Source organism: Periophthalmus magnuspinnatus, chromosome 21 (genome assembly GCF_009829125.3).
Source record: "Periophthalmus magnuspinnatus isolate fPerMag1 chromosome 21, fPerMag1.2.pri, whole genome shotgun sequence".
Lineage (NCBI taxonomy): Eukaryota > Metazoa > Chordata > Actinopteri > Gobiiformes > Gobiidae > Periophthalmus > Periophthalmus magnuspinnatus.
Genome location: NC_047146.1, coordinates 7,921,459 through 7,936,317, shown reverse-complemented (window position 1 = coordinate 7,936,317; position 14,859 = coordinate 7,921,459). Strand labels below are relative to the sequence as shown.

The following is a 14,859-nucleotide window of genomic DNA, read 5'->3' as shown; positions in this document are numbered from 1 at the left end:
ATAAGTTTACTCGCCCACGACTAGGAAGTTTCAGTTTGCAAAACATCCGTCTATAAGCTATTGTTAAATGCAGAAGAGGAGGTCCAAATCGACATGTTTGCATCTGCTGAAACTATAAAAACATCTGATCAAACTAGAAAAAAATTAAGAGCGAAGTTGTTTTTTTTTCTCTGAACTGTCAAGATCATAAAAAGCACAGAGAAACTGCAAAAGAGCCAGTAATTGAGCACGGCATTGTAGTTAATAAGTAACAGGCCTCATCGGTCCCACCCTGCAAGGCCTGCTGGGAAAATCTCTTGGCAGGCAGCGTTGTCAGTGTGTGTGCTTAGAGATATTGCAAAAGCAAAAACAGGAAGAGCACTCAAGACCCGTTTTTTTGTGGCTTCAGTTCAGTGTTTGTGCTCATCTGCTGCTCCTCCAAAGAGTGCTGCAAAATGGGTAAAGTGACTAATTCTGGCCCACTGGCTCGGAGGCCGGACAACTCTGCTTTCAAACAGCAGAGACTCCCAGCCTGGTCCCCAATGCTAACAGCTAACACGGTGCTGCCTTTCTTTTACATCATGGCTGTAGTATGCATGTTACTGGGAGTGTGGCTTCTTGTGACTGTACAGAGCACTCAGGAAATGAAGGTAAGACTTTAATTTACTGCCAAAACTAAGCAAATGCAAAGTTGAAAGGTTTATGTCACAGAGAGGACCAGATAAGGAAAGGAGATAAAATACCCGATATGCAAAGGACAAAGTTATTCATACAAACCTAAATGTTTTTTTCTCTCTTCTCAGATGGATTACACAAAAGCAGGAACATGTGATTTATGCTTTGAAAAACGTAAAAATGTGAGCCATGCAGCAGAGCCCTGCAGTTGTACTGTGGTTTTCTCACTTGAAAAGCCTTTCAAGGTAATAACGTATTGATGTGGTGTTTCATTGAAGGTATAATTCATTTCTTTTTAATGACCTTGTTGCTTTCTGTTTTCTGTTGTCCAGGGTAATGTTTTCTTCTACTATGGCCTTAAAAACTTCCATCAGAACCTGAGACGGTACATGGACTCCAGAGATGATGGGCAGATGGTTGGCAGAAAGACTAATCTTGAGGTAAGTCTACTCTTAACACTATTTCAACAAGAGTCTGGATCACTTTTTTGACTCCTGATGAGTGAGTCAGATGTTGTAATTGACCAATTTATTATGTTATTTTGATTCTGAATTTTGAATACAGCCTAAAGGCGCATTTCCAGCTCCGACTCTGGCTCCAATTCACTTTGCATCAGTAAACTGTCGCCCCTCCGTCTGTCATTGCTGCTGTGAGCCTCATCATTCTGACCCTAAAATGTTCATATTAACCTGCTCTACATGATCCTGGTATTTTTATGTTGCTGTTATGTCTATAAATCAAGATATGAACATTAATATCAGACAAATCAGGCACCAGGTTTGATTGACAGTGTTGCTAAGTGCTCACTCCCTACTATACCAACGGTGCAGGCGGGAAGGGGCATTACTTTCAACGTTCTTGTTCCAGATTGGCTCTTTGGTTGCTATGATACTCGCGGTCGGAATTCCTAATATGGAACTTGGCTCTGAATTTGCCGCTATAACTGCTCTAGCCTCGAAGAGCTTCATTTGACTGGAGCCGAAACGCTATGGTCCACCTTAGTCCACCTTAGTCTATGATACAGCCGTATATTTTTTGTTTACCATTTTTATTGATTATTTTTTATGCATTAAATAGAACCCCAGCTCTTACTGTAAACCATTTGACAAAGATGCAAAAGGAATTCCTATTGCACCTTGTGGAGCTGTGGCCAACAGCATGTTCAATGGTAAACTTCAGTTATATCCAGTTAGTTTGTGTTTGTGTTTAAGTTTTCCTGACTAGTGTTTCTCTCTAGACAGTTTCGCTCTGTTGTATCACAATTCAAGTGGTGTAACACAGAAGGTCCATCTTCTGCGACAAGGCATCACATGGTACACAGACAAAAACGTGAAGTTCAGGAATCCAAAGACGGGCAACCTGACTCTTCCAGAGGTTTTTTCAGGTATTTAGCGGCACTACATCTATAAACGTCCTTATTAGTCTTTCTCTGCACCTCCTGTATCAAAGCTCTAACCTCAGCATTCTTCCACGAATACAGCACATTGACATTCTCTTCAGCAGCATTGTCCCCAGTGGTTCGACAGCGCCACTGTCTAAACACTGATCTTGTGTTTGTTTGTTTCCAGGCACAGTGAAGCCTCTGTACTGGAAGAACCCTGTGTATGACCTTGACCCAATGAATCCAACCAATAATGGCTTTATAAATGATGACTTCATTGTGTGGATGAGAGAAGCTGCTTTTCCAAACTTCAAGAAGCTGTACGGTGTCCTGAACAGAGATTATACACCATTTGATGAGGGTCTACCAGCAGGGAATTACAGCATTAACATAGTGTACAGTATCCTTTAATGCAAATGACCTCCCTGAAGAGGTCTATTGTGTGTGAAGTTGAACAGATACTATTTAAAGCCATGTTTTCAACCTTGACCCCTGCCTCTCTAGACTTCCCGGTGCAGTATTTTCGAGGACGAAAGGAAGTGGTGTTGACTACACTGACCTGGTTTGGAGGTCAGAACCACTTCCTGCCCATTGCTTACCTAGTGACCAGCAGCATCATTCTACTTCTGGCCATTGTCCAAACTGTGGTTTGGTGGAAGTTTGGGAAGGATGGAAAAAACATGGAAGAGTGAAAAGCTGCCACAGTTTGTGACAAAACAAGCACTGGTTTTGAATTGCATTGAGCTGTAGGCTCATGTTTTACATTAGAAGATTAGTTTGCACTGTGGACAAAGTAATCCAAGATTGCACTGATTGTGTGAATGTAAATATAAGGAAAACTGTAAAAACTACCATGCCCTAAATATTCTTGATTGTATTTTGGTTGTAAATAATTTCACTTATTTGTGAAATTCAGTTGTGTTGAAATGTGTATTAAATAATGGAGAAAGTGTTGTATGTATTCAGATATACATTAATACAAGTGAAAAGGGCTTGCACTTTTGTTTGAAGGGCATTAGCCAAAAGAAAGTCTGTTTAAAATCTTTATTTCACTATTTACACTCAGTGTGAACATAGCACAGTCCCATAGTGACCAGTGAACACTGGTGCTTTGAAATATTGGTGCGATTCAGCATTAATTAATGTGGAAACAGCTAAAAGGCATTTTACTGCACAATTTTTTGGTCAAGACAACACCAAGAGAGGACAGGAATGAATGCAGTCAAATAAAGTTAAAGTCTACATTAAGTAGTGATGATGGATAAGGTTAGAGAGCAGACCAGTCAAAACACAAACACAAAACACAGCCTCTCAACAAAATCACATTCAGGACTTTCAGGAGACTATTCAAACATTATTGGCAGCAATGCATCAAATGCAACCATTTGGTTGTCCAGCTGATGTAATGGTTTAAGAGGCCATTAAGACTTCTGTGATTGGTTGGCACACAGCAAGCTCTGAAAAAGGCAACATTTGGTCTTTATTATAAAAAGGCATTATCTATTCTTGGGGAGACTGATCTGCCTGTTTGGCCTTGAAGTTGTATGAAAGGAATACATAGGTGACCAGAAACCTATTACAACAGTGTAATCTTAGTTGTAGGCAGTTGAGAGATTGTTTTAAATCAGCAGGATGTGAAATAATAAATATGTTGAATTTTTTAAAGTATTGAATATTCTATACTACACATGAGTTTTCAAGTTATGCTTTTGGAAACCGTACCGTGTGAAAAGAGGGAGTTCAAATGTAGTAAGTTTTGTTAAACTTGGTTCACTATGTGACAGAAAAACAACAGAATCTCACAGTTTAACATTACAACAACAACAAAAAATCATCACAGAACATGTAGTAGTCACCTCTCATTCATCTTTCATCTCTCACATTGTCTCAAACCTGGCATAGCACATTCATCTGTGTTTCAGTGATAGGACTGTAATGGCACTACACAAGGATATGGCCAAGCGCATTCATTTAGGGAATACAGACATCTCCAGGTGAACCTAAAGTTCAGGTAGTTCAGACTCGAGGGTTTTTGCCTCCTCCTCATCTGCAGCTCATTTCAGTCTATAGTGTCGAGTCAGCAGTGAGGAGCAGGGAAAGACTATGTGCATCAAGACTCGCTCCTCTTCAGCTCTTCTGAGTGCTGTTTTGAGGTACCTGGTAGGTCAGGTCCTCTGTAGGTGTGACCTGTCCAGTGACATTCTTTGGCGTATCGTAGGCGGACCGGCCCAGTGTAGCCGTTTCAGGTTTTGTGAGCATGGAGGAGGGTCCCATGAAGCTGCAGACTGCTGTGGGCTGGCTCATGTCTACTACAATAGGAGTGGCATACTCAGCGCCTGAAGCAGGCAGGGGCTCTGCATAGGGATGGGAGATGGGAGCATCGTACAGGTCTGGATCTGAGTACCCTGGTTCTGGCCCTTCATCTGGTTTAAATGTGGAGCGTGCACCCAAAGTTGTAACCCCACTGACCAAAGGCTGAGCATATTCTGCAAAGTATAAAAGGAAATATTAAATAAACCTTGGGCCCAGGTGACTAAAACAGTAATTTAAAAAAACATAATTTAACAATAAAAGGATTAGTAGGTGACATACATTTAGTATTTTCAACATGTGGACAGTACCTGCTGGTTCTGCATGTAGAATGGGGACTGCTCCCCTCCCTGTTAGCCGGCCCACCTCACTGCTGCTGTACCGAACAGTCTCATCTGTGTCCACCATCTTTGATGGCAACAGCTGTTTCATGCTTTTCCACCAATCTGTTGATGTTAAAGGTATGTTTAATAATGAAATAAAATATAGCAAAAACCTGCAAAAATATTCATCACCATCAAATACCTGTGCGGTCCCAGTGTGGGAGATCATATGTGCCATCAGTACTTTGTTTTCTGTATAAAACATAAGTTAGTCATAGTGAACTCTTGTACATCATCCTTTTTAGGGATGTTCTTTTTAAATGGATTACCTGTTCTTGCAATGACAAGCACAAACCACTGTTAAAATGAGTCCAGTGAGGATTATGGCCAGAACTGGAACCAGAACTGCAATCAGGGCCATACCTAGAGCCACATAGATAGTTGTTGAGTTAAAGTATATTAATGGAGCACAGAACAAGATTCAGCTAAAATGTTGTACACACCATTCTCCAAGTGAGGAGGCATAGTGGTGTTTCGGATGTCTGGTGTGGCTGTAGTTAGCCCAAGGCGTGGGGGGCGTTTGGAACGTGATGTTGGATAAACACGAGTTATCATTCTCGTCCCTGCCCTCACTGCACACAAAGATATAAACAGATCAACATTTTGAAGGCTCACTCATTAGCCAAGTGTAAAAAATTACCTGGGGGAATTGGGCAGCCAAACAGCTCCAACTTAAGCACAATTCTTTGGTGCCACAATAAGGGATTTATCCTTATAAATCTGGCCTCTATTGGAGGAATAAAGTTGTTCCTCACCTCATGCAGATAATTGATATTGCCTTGAAAAACCTGTATTGAAACAAACATTTAATTTAATGTTTATAATACCCAAATGTCTAGGTAATTTTATATAATTCTACAAATGTGTATGCATACTTAGCAATTACAAGTGAATATAACCAACACATATATTTAGTTAGTGACATTTGTATACATTTTTAAAATCCAATGAAGTTGATTATTTTGATCTGCAAATAATTCTATTACCATTAAAATCATATTTATTTATTGCACAGTTCAATAAACAATTATTACATAGTAAAAATATAGTGAGAAGCATGTCGGGTATAGTAGGACAGGAGCATTTGCACAACACAATATACTTTATTTGTGTGCACTGCAGCTTTGTCACTTAGAAATAACTACTACACTTAAAGAATCCCTGTGAAGAAGAACAGTGTCAGACAACCCTTTCCTGCAAATCCATATGCATTCATTATTAATGCCCCACTGTCCTAAACTGTCCACCACAGCACTTAACTCAACCCAGCGACTTGCCTCATTTCCTGCCATAAACATCTCGGAGTCAATAACGGCTACTATGGAAACAATTCCAATATGTCTCTATACATCATTTACACAGACATTTCTGTCCAGTTTTACAAATATGAGGCCAAACTAACTGAATGCCAATGAGGGAACATTGCAGTCAGAAGGATGTATTGATTTCCTGATTGTATTACCTTGTCTTTTGTCGAGTTGGTTTCTCTGTAGCTTTGCCACTGCTGCCCATTATAACTATAGAGAACTCTGTATGCTGATACATAGTATTGGTATTCTCTCATGGTGGAACCAGTGGTGATTATGCCTGCAAAGTAAAGAAACATAGATAGGATGGAATGTGTCAAATATATTAGATATATACTAGATGTATTAAAGCTGTGTACCTGTAATGTTCCTCTCCCTCTTGAGGTCGACCTGTAGGAACTGCTGCTGGTCGCTGTGTGCAGGTGCCCAGGGTCGCCCCACATTTTTGAGTCGTGCCCCGGTTGCTGCCCACTTGCCATTCCACTCCCATACAGACGAGGCAGTGAGCTGGCTGTCTGCTACACTACGGGTCCCCAAACCTAAGGCCCCCAAGCAGCCTGCCAGAGTGTCAAACAGAAGTTAGCCAAACGACGACATACAACATTTTTATAACTGAGCAATACAACTGAGCAATATAAATAAATGTACCACTTGTCCTGAAGGTGAAGAGGCTGTTTGATAAAGTTCCGCTACAAACAGAGTTGCAAAATAATATGATCAGACATTAGAGAAGTCCAATGAACAAACAACACTTCATCAAGCCTTACCCAGTGGAAGTGACATTGTTGGCCAATGTGCCCTCATAGTGAGGGATGCCCTTGCTGCTGACCACATGGATCTTTCCTCCCACAGTGTTGGACACGACTCCAGCGTGGATGGCCGCTATGCACAGGGGGGACGACTGTAGGACAAAGGGGGAAAAAACTAAGATACCTAATTGCAAAATGACAGATTACAACACTGTCCAAAGGCAAGATCTAACATGACAATCCCATGAGTGTAATTAAAATGCAGTCTCACAGTGAAAGACTTTCTTTTTCCTCTTCTATTAATCTGGTGGTAAACAGGAGACACCCTTTTCTAAAGATTATTTTTGTACATGTGAGTAGATGTATGATGCATGGACAATTTAAATAACCACAAAAGTATCATTTTGTGGATTGGGTGAGAACATTCAGTGCAGTGTGATAACAGGGATGCACAGCAATAATACCAGATGAATCACAGTGATATTCCTCCTCTGTAGAGCTAAATAATGAGACGCGCTGATCATGATTCACCACCAGCTGCGCTGCTCTCTGAACCTGCCATCACATCACGCACAGACCAAACCTGACTCTGCTCTGGCCACCAGCCTCTCACCAGAGCAGCTGCTGCCTGAGGTGGAATGTTTTTACTGGAAAAGGCACACTGGAATTCACAGCTGACACGATTGTGGGAAAACTCTGGTGACCCACAAAGTGACAAGTCTGAATACATGCATGTTGTATTATTCACATAGTCCGCTCAGAGCAGCAAGTCAGCAACACTTGCTCCATGATTCTTAAGCGTTTGTAGAACACCAGCCACATCCTAAAAAGCACTGTTCCAAACCACAAAACAAACAGAGCTTAGTGCGCTCAAACCACTGTGTCGCACTTAACATGAGGCTACAGAACATGAACCCAGAAGGCAGAAAATACATGAAATGAAGGATTTATGTTGATAATGTAAAGTTTTGATTTTAATTCTGAAATAAAAATATTAACACTAGTGAACCACCAACCACACGCTCACAAACGTAAACTAGGGAGGAGAAGTTTGCATTGTGACAGGAATTCTTGGTAATTTAATCCTCTTACATTTCAGAAGTTGAAGTCAACATGATAAATTGAGTGAGCAATAGTCATGGGAACTATTACACAAACTAAGCAGTACACAAAAAGATGCATGTCTAAAACATGACGACTTTCCTTTTTGCTTTCATAAAATACAATTCAACATAAACGTATTCAGTTTAATATGTATGTATAGTGAATGCTCTAATGTTTTCAAAAGGGTTATAAAACATTTCTTCTGTACTGGCCAACCTCTTAGGCATGCATCCTGGTATTTCTACAGCCTCTTTCGCACTCCATCTTGAGCCATTTCTTTGCTAAAGCACACACTCAACACGTCGCTCACTTCTGCGCCCTCTTGCAGCTGGACTCAATTAGCTGCCTATTATTTTCAGCCAAATTATTATCTCACCTCACATTCACCCCTTGACCCTGCCCCTCCTCTGTGCCTGAGGGGTAGCTTGGTCAGTCCACCCCTCCCTCTTCTCCCATCAGCCACCTCCGCCTCTCCTGGCCGCAACGCCAAGCTCTGAGCATGAGGTCATCAACAAGAGACTCGCCGCCTATGACCTAACTCACAGCGGAGGCGTCATGAGGTCATCTAAGCATTGGGCTGAGTTTACACAAAACAGATCGCAACATTTTAATCAAACGCAAACGCAAATAGTGGTGGGTTTAGTCTAAAATTAGAAGCACTTGTCCAAACTACTGGCCTTATCAGACAATGGCAAGATCTGGTTTCAAATAACATGTTCTTTCCACCAAGCTACAACCCAAATCCAAATGGAATCAGCAAATCCAAATTCTTATTGCTCGAGTTAGAACAATTTCAGTCCCATCTTCCATTGGTACAAAAAGGAACAGAACACGGAACACAAAAACAGCTAATAAACCAATGGCAAACTAACCTGCTTGTCAGCCTTAACATTTCAACTGAGATTTGCCTGTCAATAAAGAGAATAGAACACAGGATACAGTGGTGTGCGTATGCGTGCCTCAACAAGATACTCACTTCTCTATATCCATTGGGAATAGTTCCAGAAATCTCCTCTTTAGATGTTAAGCAGCCCGCTGGACAGTATTTACTATAACAAAGACACAACAATGAACTTCAGATCTCTTCAATACCACAAATGCAAACAAAAGACAACAGCATTTACCTGAACTCAGCCTCAGGGAAATCAGCTCCTTTGTCCAAACAGGTGATTAGATCTGCACAGGCAAAGTGGAGTGTCAGGGCTTGTTTCAAGGCACTAAATTCACTCTTAATTCACATTAAGAGATTTAGGTTTTAAATTGTAGCATTTGGACAAACTATATGTGGAAATGGAAATGTGCAGCAGTGATAAGGTCAGAGAGTACAGCTTTAAGTTCATCACACAAAGTCAAGTTACAAACTGTATTTGTGCTGGTTAGAGGTGCTGTATAACGCATGCACTTTGTCAAGCTGAAAAAAAAGAACACAATGTTGGCTTTCAACATAATTAGATTTTCTTTATTGTTATTATCATTTTTTTTTAGAATTTAAAAACTCACATGGAGTTTTTCATGCAGTAAAAATTTTAAATCTTTATGAAATATTTTATGTATATGGATCACAGTTAAAATCTCCACTGCTCTTACCAGTGTGCTCTGTGAGGGAGAAGGACAGGTAGAATCCTCTTCCTCTGTGGTGGGTCCCACTCATGAACTGGACTGTGACCTGGTGACCACTGGACTCAATGAGCTGCTCCAACTTCAGCCCCAAACCACAGTACTTCACTGCATCCCCAAAAGAGCAAAAGAAGACACCACAATCTAATGTTATCATTTGTTACACATTTAACCTGTTTAACAACAAATCTGGATTTCCTGAATCTGAAAATGCAATATGCTTTTTGTATATTGTTGAAATACATTTTATCATAAACTTAAACTAGTGGAGCAAAGTGTAGACTGTAAATTAAAACATTACAGGTATGAAACAAATGACACACAAGGGGCAGCAACACTGGCATCTCTTCTTTTATGTGATTTAGATTTTTATATTTTATTATTGATTGTCTTGTTGTTGTCTTGTCCATTTTGATTTTCATTCACAAAATAGAACTGGAATAGTTGTAATGTCGAACAGGTATAGTGTTGAGGTGAGAGAGTGGTTACATATGGTTTTCTTACCGATCTCACTTCTGTCAGGCCCAATCCCATTGTAAAGGCGGAGGTAGTTGACCTGACAGTCGCTGTCTTCTATGTCCAGTTCAGCAAATCGAAAGTGGACCCTGTTCCCACGAGGGACTGTGATCTCCCACTCACACACTGTGTTGTTGGGGTATGTCCTGGGGTAACCCAGAGAGGACAGAGTCCCACTGGTGGGACCAAGCAAGCTGGGACCACAGCCATCACCTGGACAAGAAAACAAACACATAGCCGACATTAGATTTTGCAAAATAAAACAAAATAAAAAATAACAAGAATTGAAGGCAGAGGTGGGCAGATTCTCAAAATATTCATATTATGAATGTTCAAAAATATGCAAAATGCAACAAAAATAAAAATAAATTGCACTTTTGTGAGCAATCATACAGTCATTTCACATGTGTCTGATGCTTTAACTACAACTAAAAACATGTTACAGCATACTTCTGCTGGAGTGACATAATGTAATCGGAATACTGTTACTGGGATACGCCAACAAAAATACTGAGTTACTCATTTTTGTCAGTATCACCTGCTCCTAACTCAATGTGATTCTACATTCTGTCACTGTGTGGATTAAATTAAGTTAAAGGAAAGATGTCAATAGTTCCTAGAAGTTAACCACAAGGAGCTGGCACTGGCAGACAGGACAACTGGCACCATGAGGCTAGAGTAGTGACCACATTTTTGTCTTGTCAACAGACCCGTCAATAAAAAATAGGGGCCTTTAATATACATTTAGAGGAAGAGGATCCAATAGATGAGACTCCTTTGTCCACCCCGGTCAACTCTGATGTTATAACACTAATACCTTGCTGTAAATTGATTATTTCTACATCTCTGAAATTTAGTCTGTAATTTGAGCGTCTAAAGAAAATCGATTAAGTCTGGGAAATAGGTCCTGTTAAAGAATGAATCTCATTGAAGTCCTTTTTTAATCTCTGCCCTTTAGCAAATAGGCTGCATGAGCCCACAGTTTTAAAGGCAAAGGTAGATGATGGCCTGGTTTGGCAGATAACACCCCACAGTCATGCTTCATGGTGTTAAAAAGTGGATGTTTTGTGAGTCTGCTGTTACGTAAGAGCTGCACTGTGGACATGATCCAGAAGATCAGGACAAAAACACAACTGCTCTGTCTCTCCCTCCCTCTTTCTCTCTCACTGCTCTGACAATTGTTAAAGAACAACTGTGTGGTGTTCAGGAAGAGCCATCCCTCCAAACAACCTCAGGACTAAAGGTTAAACCAGTGGAAACAACTGAGAGGGTTAGGAAGCTTTAACAGGGAATGTGTTAGAGGGACTCAAAGTGCCCACGTGTTTACGCATACCCCCAGCACCCCACCCCCACCAAGCCCACCTGAGATTGGCTGCCTTCAAATGAAGAGTATTCAGGAGTTTGGGAAGTATACTGTACAGCTATGAATTAAGAATTGAAGCAGGCGTTTGAGAAATCTGTACAAGAAAAGGGCCTGTGTGTGAGTCCAACATGCGGTGGCTTGTATACAAACTGTACCGGTTTTATGGATGAAAGAGACCAAGCACATAGTAATCTCACTGTAAAGAAAACTAACTAGTTAACTAAACAAAGAGTGAGACGCCACGGACCGTAGTGTTTCAACAATCTCAGTTTCGTAAAACCGGTTTGCCAAGTTTAGCTTCACCAAAAAGACTCCGGGTGCGCGCTGTAACCTAAACTCTGCGTAAATACGCGCAGCCATGTAAGCGAGGTGTGCTGTGGACACTGCTGCTGGCCTTTAAACAGCCCTGTTCACACTTTGCCACCAGCACAGCCTCGTGTCCCGCTGGTTACAGGAGCTGCAGGGACCCACCTTTCTGCGCCCGACAGTCCTCCGAGGTGAGGATGATGAGAATCGACAGGACGAGACCCCCGGCCCGTGTCGGTCCCCTGCCCACCATTACCACTCTGCCCATAGCAGCCTGCAGTCTGAATGCATACTGCTCGCTTCTCACCGGCTGCACCGCTTCAACTTGTACCAAACATAAAAATAAAACAAAACAAAAGCTCGAGCGCAAAGACACACGCCGCCTTCGCCCGTGGTTTCCGCGTCAAGCGCTTCGCTTTTCCTTGAATCCAGTGGTTTGCGACACTCTCACTATGGAGGTAAGTGAACACACACATCTCCACAGCTACTTCCTCCATCTAAGCCCCTCCCCCTCTAATCTGGGCCCCGGGCCCCCAAGTGGTGGAGAGACAGTGTAGTAGGCCTACACACTTCAGTGTAGATCTCCACTCACATCCACCTGTAGGTTCTCTCCGTTTAGAGCTTAAATAAATAGTTCCAAATGAACAACATGACGATAAACAGGTGGGAAAAACTAATGCACTAAAATGGGACAGGCTGACACATATAATAATATATGGTTATATAATTATTATAAATACATATTTGGGGGAAGCAGACTCAAAGAAGACCGAGCCAATGGTCAATTAATGGTATAACACCTTGAAGATGCAGTGATGAGAGGAATAGTAGCCTGGCAGACAGACAGGACTCATGGTGACACTAGATGGCAGTATTGTGCAAAATGACAGAAAATCCAGAAGTCCAGCCACAAACAACCATAATTATGCCACTGACCACGACCAAAACTCTTTAAATACACGCATACAAAGCATTTTAATATTTCTATATAGCCCATAAATGTATAATAAATATATGCCTACTTCTATTGTGTTGTTCTCCTTACAAAGAACTGCAGCCTGTTTGACAAAACAAAGTATTTATTCAAGCATGTCATGAGGAAGAACTTCATTTCATTAATTTTACTGGAGTTATAAAATATGTAAACATAAATAAATTAAACTTAAACTTCTTTTTATTTTATGTTCTTTTCTACTAAGAGCCGTTTACCATCTCAAAAGTGTGAGAGCTGAGCAGTGGTGGAAGAATATTCCAGTGCTTTTACTTAGGTAAAAGTACAGATACAGGAGCCAAGAATGCTTAAAGTGCATTTGACAGATTTATATACTTTTCTGATTATCAGTGGGATGGTTACCTGAGGTGAAGAGGCAACAGTTTGTGAAGAAAAGCAGAAAACAAAATGCAGTAAAATACAGAAAGTAGTAGTGAATCCTAATACATGTTTCAGATATAGGCCAATAATATTTAATACAGATGGAGCTAAAGTTAATATTTTTAAAATGCAGATGTGTGTTGTAATACAGTGAGCTCTTGGGTCTAGTCAATAATAGAAACAACATTTGTGCAAAGTACAATGTAATCAATGGGGAAATTTGAGTCTTGCCCCCGTTGGACAGTATGACATCATCACATCCTAGAATCTGAAGACCACCACTCCCTCTACCTACGTCCAAAATGCACATTTTTCTGACACTTTAAACACAAATAAAGGTGTGATTTATTTTTATTTGTCACTAATGTGTAATTTAGACCACTTTTGGCCCTTGTTGGATGTTACAAGGTCCCAACTAAAAACTAGAGAGGACGGGGTTTTTACTGCAGCTTGTCCCAGATTATTAGAACATCCCAGTCTTTAAATATGTTTCAGTCTTTGTTAAAAACTCATGTATTTTCACTGGGTTTTGACCATAAGCTGAGCAGGATACTTGTATTGTTTTGTTTTATTGTATTTTTGCATGTTTTGTTTTATAAGTTTACACTTTATATCATCTTTGTGCAGCACTTGGAGCTTCATACATGGATTTGACTTGTCTTGTTGGCCCTCGCCACTCACGAAGTGATGGCGAGGGGCATTGTTCTTCCTGGGTTTCTTCTTCTTATTGGCCCTCGCCACTCACGAAGTGATGGCGAGGGGCATTGTTCTTCCTGGGTTTCTTCTTCTTATTATTATTATTTTTTTTCTCCCCCTGGGATCGCAATTTTCACCCCCTGAACGTCAACGAAAAGTCTCACATGGGGGTATCAAATCGACCGGCTTGGCAAAAAATTCAAGAAAATATGCATCACAAAAATGACCCACACACACTGGCTCGACAGCGCCACCTAGAAAATTCAAAATTTTAAAATGAATTGGGAGCCGACATGCATTTTTCGCCTTAGCTTGACGAAATTCACACCAGTGATAGAGCTTATGGAGTCAAGCAAAAAAGCCAATCATAGTGCGGCCCTAGGACGAACAGGAAGTCGGCTATATTGAATCGAAAATTCGCCAAATTTTTCGCAGCGTGTTTTCAAAACGCTACTAGTCTCAGGTTTTTGGTCCAAATGAGCTCAGATTTCACATGCCACATCCAGACACATGGGTTTTCAAAAGTTATCCACGTTTTCTCCAAATTCCACACGGTTCGCCCGTACGCCGCCACCGAAATATGCCTTCGTTTCCTGTTTTTTCGATGTCCTCTCACGACCACAGGCATTGCCCTACAGAGCTCACATTCACATCACATATGCGAGATTGGGGCATGAATGGAATGCAATATTAATTTTAATCAAAATGAATACTATAGCGCCCCCTACCATAGGGGTGAAACGCCAACATTATCAGATTCCTACGAAATTCGGGAAATAAATTGGGGGAATGACGTGGACCAAAAAATAATATTACGGGCATAGGTCATTTTTCACACTTGGCCACCAGGGGCGCAAATACTCCAAAAAAAATCATTTAAAAATGTCTGACACGCACATGCATTGGTCTACACAGCTCAAATTCACATCACACGTGTGATATGAGGATATTAATAAAATGGATTATTAATTGTAATAAAAATGAACACTATAGCGCCCCCTATCATAGGGGTGAAACGCCAATATTATCGGATTCCTACGAAATTCGGGGAATAAATCAGTGGCATCAGAAGAAACAAAAAATTACATTATGGCCATGAGT

The 14,859-nt window shown here is 40.9% G+C and overlaps 2 protein-coding genes across 2 annotated transcripts; one reads left to right on the top strand and one right to left on the bottom strand.

Moving 5' to 3' along the window:
* The first annotated feature begins 155 nt into the window (after nucleotides 1–155).
* tmem30c (transmembrane protein 30C) lies at nucleotides 156–3,071 on the top strand. The gene is made up of 7 exons (XM_033987493.2): nucleotides 156–629; nucleotides 783–899; nucleotides 987–1,094; nucleotides 1,732–1,822; nucleotides 1,892–2,038; nucleotides 2,223–2,435; nucleotides 2,540–3,071. The coding sequence occupies exons 1-7, from the start codon at nucleotides 435–437 to the stop codon at nucleotides 2,725–2,727; spliced, it is 1,059 nt and encodes a 352-aa protein (XP_033843384.1). The 5' UTR covers nucleotides 156–434; the 3' UTR covers nucleotides 2,728–3,071.
* Nucleotides 3,068–12,202, bottom strand: dcbld2 (discoidin, CUB and LCCL domain containing 2). Its single transcript, XM_033987492.2, has 15 exons — nucleotides 11,856–12,202; nucleotides 10,010–10,234; nucleotides 9,476–9,613; nucleotides 9,013–9,064; nucleotides 8,865–8,937; nucleotides 6,803–6,936; nucleotides 6,684–6,724; nucleotides 6,395–6,592; nucleotides 6,191–6,315; nucleotides 5,369–5,516; nucleotides 5,172–5,300; nucleotides 4,998–5,091; nucleotides 4,871–4,920; nucleotides 4,657–4,791; nucleotides 3,068–4,521 (listed from the first exon to the last, which is right to left on the bottom strand). Exons 1-15 carry the CDS (start codon nucleotides 11,956–11,958, stop codon nucleotides 4,163–4,165), a joined length of 2,004 nt encoding a protein of 667 aa, XP_033843383.1. The 5' UTR covers nucleotides 11,959–12,202; the 3' UTR covers nucleotides 3,068–4,162.
* Nucleotides 12,203–14,859: the final 2,657 nt, after the last annotated feature.